The sequence below is a fragment of the Capsicum annuum genome, chromosome 2, assembly GCF_002878395.1.
Source record: "Capsicum annuum cultivar UCD-10X-F1 chromosome 2, UCD10Xv1.1, whole genome shotgun sequence".
In the NCBI taxonomy this organism is placed as follows: Eukaryota; Viridiplantae; Streptophyta; class Magnoliopsida; order Solanales; family Solanaceae; genus Capsicum; species Capsicum annuum.
Window position 1 is genome coordinate 113,218,916 of NC_061112.1, and position 6,097 is coordinate 113,225,012.

General features: G+C 34.3%; 1 protein-coding gene across 2 annotated transcripts; it reads left to right on the forward strand.

Moving 5' to 3' along the window:
* Window positions 1-1,233: 1,233 nt before the first annotated feature.
* On the forward strand, window positions 1,234-5,542 carry LOC107858994 (mediator of RNA polymerase II transcription subunit 9). 2 transcript variants are annotated; one of them, XM_047406636.1, is made up of 8 exons: window positions 1,256-1,383; window positions 3,030-3,247; window positions 3,317-3,397; window positions 3,505-3,567; window positions 3,669-3,749; window positions 4,112-4,170; window positions 4,286-4,366; window positions 5,199-5,542. In XM_047406636.1, exons 2-7 carry the CDS (start codon window positions 3,071-3,073, stop codon window positions 4,341-4,343), a joined length of 519 nt encoding a protein of 172 aa, XP_047262592.1. In that variant the 5' UTR covers window positions 1,256-1,383; window positions 3,030-3,070; the 3' UTR covers window positions 4,344-4,366; window positions 5,199-5,542. The 2 variants fall into 2 exon arrangements, with proteins under 2 accessions (XP_016559324.2, XP_047262592.1); XM_016703838.2 differs by having other exon boundaries at window positions 1,234-1,383; window positions 3,030-3,397.
* Window positions 5,543-6,097: the final 555 nt, after the last annotated feature.

Below are 6,097 nucleotides of genomic sequence, written 5' to 3' on the forward strand. Positions count from 1 at the left end.
ACTATTCATGAGTAGTTAATTCAATAATATATTTTCATATAATCCCTAAATATCATCATAACAGAAAATACATAATTACTTGAACACAAACAAAAAAATACATTTACAAGCAAAAGAAATACCTCCTCCTCACTTTCTTCTTCAGATTCATTATAAGATTTGTCAACATCGTCTTCAATTTCTTTAGATTTTCTTTTCTTCTCGCACCGTTTTTAGTTTTTTGCTCCTTTGGAGAAGAAGTTTTCTTCAACCCTTTTTTTTTAAATTTTCATCATTTTCACTTCGTCGTTGCGAAACTTCGACCTAATCTCTTTCTATCTCCCATATTTCCTCAATTGTAAAGGATTTGAAACAACAGTAACTAAATCTTCTTGAGTTAACCCAAGATTAAAAGATGATGCATCAGACACTAATTTCATATTCCTTATACCACTGTTTGTAGGTGTTTTTGCAGTGTGTTCATCCATTAAAACACAAAATTCTTAAAAAATAATTTTTCGATGAATTAAAGCAGGAAAAAAAAACGCTCACATGCAAAATGCGATTAATAATTACCTGAAATATGGGAGACAAATCCTTATCACAGATCGTGCAAGAATCGTGCAAAAGGCAATAAAATTGAGGAGAGAGTGATGGTTAATGGCGAAAAAATAGGAAAAGGAAATTTAAATTAAGGAAAGTTAAAGAAGGAGGAGTGAAAAGGGGAATTTTAGCACAGTAAAAAATTTAGGCGGCAAAAAAATTGGGAACACTTAAAATAATGCTACTTATGTTATAGAATGTAATTAGGAAAAAGTGTTACTATTTTTTGTAATTAAGTACTTAAGTATGTTAACATATGTATTTTTCCCTTCCTATTATTTATGATCGGAAAAAATACATACCTGACAACGAGACGTGTTATAAAATAATTAAGAACAAAGAAGAGTAGAGATGATAGAGTAATTGTTATTCTTCCATAGAATGAGAGATCATGAGATTCTTAAGAATACAATAAATAAAATCTCACTATTTATAGGGAAAATACTCTTATGGGAAAAATACTCTTGACTAAAAAGACAAATACTTAAAATCAAAAGACAAATACTTAAAATCATGATAAATATCAATTAGATCATATATGTTATTAGATAATATAAATATATTTATAACAATATCTATTTTGTAATTTCGTTATTACTAGTAATTTTACAGTGTAGTACATATAAATATAAAATATATTCCTAAAACTTTAGGTATATATAATTAAGGGTGTAATTATATCTTTTCTCGACAGTTTTATCTTTTAAGAGAAAACAGTAAGTAGGATTTTGAGCAAACAGAAACGAGGTTTCCCCATTATTCCCGCAGGCTGTGCTGTCTGCTTAATCTCTTACACCTCCGGTAATTTTTCTCGTTTTATAGCTCTCTCTTTGCTTCATCGTACCTTTGTTCCTTTTCTTTTGTTGTTTTTGCTGTTGAAATTTTGACCTAAAACTGTTAATTTCCTTGATTAGGAGATTTTGTCCTTTCACTTTTTGTTAGCGATCGTTAAACTTGTGCAATTTCTTTATGATTGGTGATTAATGAGGAATTTTGATGCATCGTTGGCTCCGTGATTAGCATGTCCAATCTTGTTTGAAACGTGTAGTCTAGGTTTAAAATATAGTTTTATAGAGAGGCGGTTAGACCAACATTGTATTGGGCAAATTGTTGCCCAGTCAGGAATTGAAAACTCATGTTCAGAAGATGAAGGTAGTGGAAATGAGGCGTAGGCATACTAGGATAAATTGATTAGGAACGAAGTTATAGGGGTTAATTTGGGAGTGGCCTACATAGATGGCACGACGAGGGAAACAAGACTCGGATGATTTGGGCTTGGAATGTGAAGAGGAGGTGCGTAAATGCATCAGTAAGGAGGTGTGACAGGTTGGTCCTAGCAAGAGTTAGGCTGTAAAAAAAGAACCAGGGAGGTGATTAGACAGAATATGATACAACTTTAGCTTACTAAAGGCGGGAACTGGATCAGAAAGTATGAATGTCGTGGATTAGAATATAAGGTTAGTAGGTAGCCGAGTATTGTCGCACTTTATGTGAGGAGGTTGGGGGTCAGTCTCGTCTTCTCCGTATTAGTAGTACTATTTAGTAGTCACGTATTCTCTTATTCTTCAACAAAGTGTATTATTATTTGTTGCTTCATTTGTTTTGTATCTTGCGATTGTATCATATTTTCCTTGCTATCCAGCTTCAAAAACATTTCTTTTAAGCCATCGGAAACAACCTCTCTGACCCACAAAGGTAGGAATAAGATATTCATTCATTCTATCCTTCTCAGACTCCACTTGTTGGATTATAATGGCTATGTTGTTGCTGTTAAATTTGTATGTTAGTAATGGAGAAACTTCTAGTGTTATCAAACCTAAATTATTAAATATTGGAAAGTAATGGGTTCAAATGGAGCAAAATGAAGGGAATTCACATAGCCAACCCAAACTTATTCTAAGTTGAAACATAGTTCTTGATTATTGAGCTAAAATAGCGATATAAAGTAAGCCGGTGCACTTGATATTGATTCATTTCTCCTTTAAACTATCTGATTTTACAGTATATGTTTTCTGAACATTTTATCATAATACTACCCTTTTGGTTTGTTTGGTGTTAAGGCATAGTTGCAGCAGTAATTTTTTCAATGTGCCTTTTTGATTTAACAATTGGCACACCAAATTCATGCATATGTTATGGTAGCTGTTACTTGGAGATAAAAATTACTTTTAGTTACAATGCGCAGGCTTCAATTTTGGAGGGTCTAAATTGAGGGTTTTATTCTCATTTGTAAAAAGGAATAATTCTGGTAATAAGACGTGGATGAAATGTCATTTAGGAATGACAGGAAAGAAATAGTTAAAGTGGTTGCACATTTCAGAATCTTTGGAACTATTTCTAGTTGCTACTCATTCCATTAGTGCAGTTCAAGTTTTACTAGTTTTGGCTATTTATGCAGTACCTGATTATACATGATAACATATCAAGTTCTGTTTGTCCGTTTTCAGAATCAAAGTAGCTCTAGGTTTCATCTCAACAGCCATTAGCTATGGACCACTTTGGAGGAGGGAGTTGGACGATGATCCCCAACATCCAAAGTCAGAGCAATCCATCCACCCCCAACAATCAAGACCATTTATTTCTTCAGCAACAGCAATTTCAACAACAACAGTTCAATCAACCGCAGCTCTATCAGCAGCAGCAACAACAGCAGCAGCAGCAGCAACGCTATCAACAGCATATACAACAACAACAAATGCAGCAACAGCAGATGCAGCAGCACCAGATGCAACAGCAACAGCAGCAGCACCAGCAACAACAACAACAACAGCAGCAGCACCACCAATCACTTGCCTCTCACTTCCATCTTCTACAAGTATTGGGCGACAACCATGATCTGTAGCTTGCTATTTCGTTAGTGTAACTAGACATTTCTCTTTCCTAATGAGACCTTTTGTTCTAACTTTGATTGTCACCTTACAGTTGGTGGAGAATTTAGCTGATACTATTGAAAATGGAAATCGAGATCAGCACTCAGATGCATTGGTTTGTTCATTTCTTGATTGATGCATTGTCTAATAGTTTGATCATTACATATTAGTTTTCTATTTCTTCTAGTTTAAACAGAGTGTATTTATCCTCACCAGGTAACTGAATTGAAAAATCAGTTCGAGAAGTGCCAACAGCTGTTGATATCAATATCAGGGTCTATTAGCTCAAGATCTATGGTATTTTACGTCTATCCTTTGAGTAATTTTGAAACTTGTTCCAAAAAGGAATAAAAAGAAAAGGGGACTACAACAAAGAGTAAAGCACAATGACGAATAATAGAACTTCAAAAAATATTCTATTCTGGAAGAGTTGGATTGTTTTTTAATTTTTTTGTTGTGTTATTGCTTTTAATTGTGCTTTTTCATTAGGGCCTGTTTGTGCAACTTATAGTTGTGAAATTTTTTACAGAAAAGTGGGGTTCACTATGTTTGGAATGATGTTTACTTGAACAAAATTTCTCCAGAATTTCTAATTTAGTTGCATGTTTTGATGCTTAAATGTGGCTAAAATAATTGGTCATTCCTGTGTCTTTGGACAGACAGTTGAGGGACAAAAACGCAAAAAGGCAGAGTGCGAACAATTGCTAAATCAGCGAAGGTGTGCATCCTAGTTTGACATACGAATATATATGTTTCTGAATGTTTTCTACTGAGAGTTGTATAATCACCATTATCTTCTTCATCTGATGGTCATGGTTCATGCTTGATTCCAGGGATCTTATTTCGAAGTACAAAGGCTCGGTTGAGGATATTATTAAATCTGAACTGTAGCTGCTACTCACTTTTTAACCAAGGTAAGATTATGCTGCAAGTTGTTTCTGGCCTGCCTAAAAGAAGTTGAGTTGAATCACCTGTCATTTTGTTTTTTTTCAATGTGAGTGAAACCACTAAGCAGTGTACTGGGTGCAATCAATTTGCATTTTGTTGTAATACGTAAGAATTAACGATTCATGAGAAATCTTTATTGATGTTTCTTTTGTAATCACTAAAGCTTGACAAACGGCTGCTCTGACTGTAAGCATAAAACCTCTTGGCCCTGATTGTACCTAAATCTAAGTACATCGAAAGAAGCAAATAAATGAAGTAATGGTGCTAGTGGACTTTGGTCAGACACCTGGAAAGCAGTTTAATACTTGACTAGAAAGATAGTTTAAGCATTTAAATGTGTGGGCTGTTGGTGGTTAGTGGCACAAATGAGCCAAGTGTGTCATGGCAGTGACATTTTTATGCCCAACTATTGACGACCGGCATTTATAGGCCATTTTTGATAGTTCAGTGGCCTATTTGAGCTTTTTCGTTTGAACTCAATGCTACATAGTATTCAGATTGGCATTAAGAACTTTACATATACATTGGGACATCACTAGCTATGGAAAGATACAAGTTGTCATTTGCATCACTCTTAATCTACTCTGAAATACTGTTAAAAATTCATTTGAAGTGCACTTAAACTCTAAAGCTGGATGAAGCACGAATTGGGCGTTAAGCACACCTTAATTCAGGCATGAAGGAGCTAAATAGTGTCCTGATCATCTTTAAATAGTTTGACTATGCAGTAAATGACTACTTTTATTGAACATCTGAATTCCCATATGGCTGGGCTGATTACACCTTTTCATGGCACAGGAGAAGATTACAAGTTGCTCTATGCCCAGCATTAGCACCTTTGTGGTAGCAGCACATCAAACGATGACCCTGTCGATGGGAATGCATCCTCATCAGGAATTTGCAGGAGGGCATTAAATTCGTGCTAACCATTTTATAATGATGAATCCTTAAACTCCATCATCAGAGACTTTACCTGTGCCAACTTCCAAGATATGTCTTTGTCACAAGGCTTTATTATGTAATGTTTCAAAGATTCAGTAAAGGATTATCTTTATTTCTAGGAAAATGGTAATGTTGATATAACTAGTTTGGGGAAGGATAATTGCAAGAGAACTGATAAATTGTTAAAGAGTTTTAACTTACTTCTTCTTCTTTTTTATCTTCCACCGTTAATTTTTAGACTAGATGGCTGCCCTTTTAGTTCAAAAACCTAAAATTCCATTCCAAACTGAGCGTTTTCCTTTTTCTTTTTGACTTGTTGACTGCCTAACTATATACAATTATGAAACTTAATTGGAATTTGCTGGTACCAATAGATAGAGCTACTAGTAGGAGGCTCAAAATCAGCCAAGATAGTTGACTTAAAAGGCGAGCCTGGTGCACTAAAGCTACCGCTAAGCGTGGTGTTCGGGAAAAAGATTGTTGACTTGCACGTATAAATTATTGTATAAATAACATAAATATCAACCCCTTTGAAAGTAATTACACTCTTTCCCATTTTTTTAATTACTTTACTCTCTCTCCCTATTAATATAGATAACATTTTCAATATCTACAGAATATTCTGTGTATATGTTGGGAGTTTTGTAATATGTTTAGGGAGTTGGGATTTTTTGTAATATTGAAAACATAAGTTATGTATTTGTGTAATTTTTAGTAAATTATTAATTAATCCATGTCGGTGTTTAATATCAAAT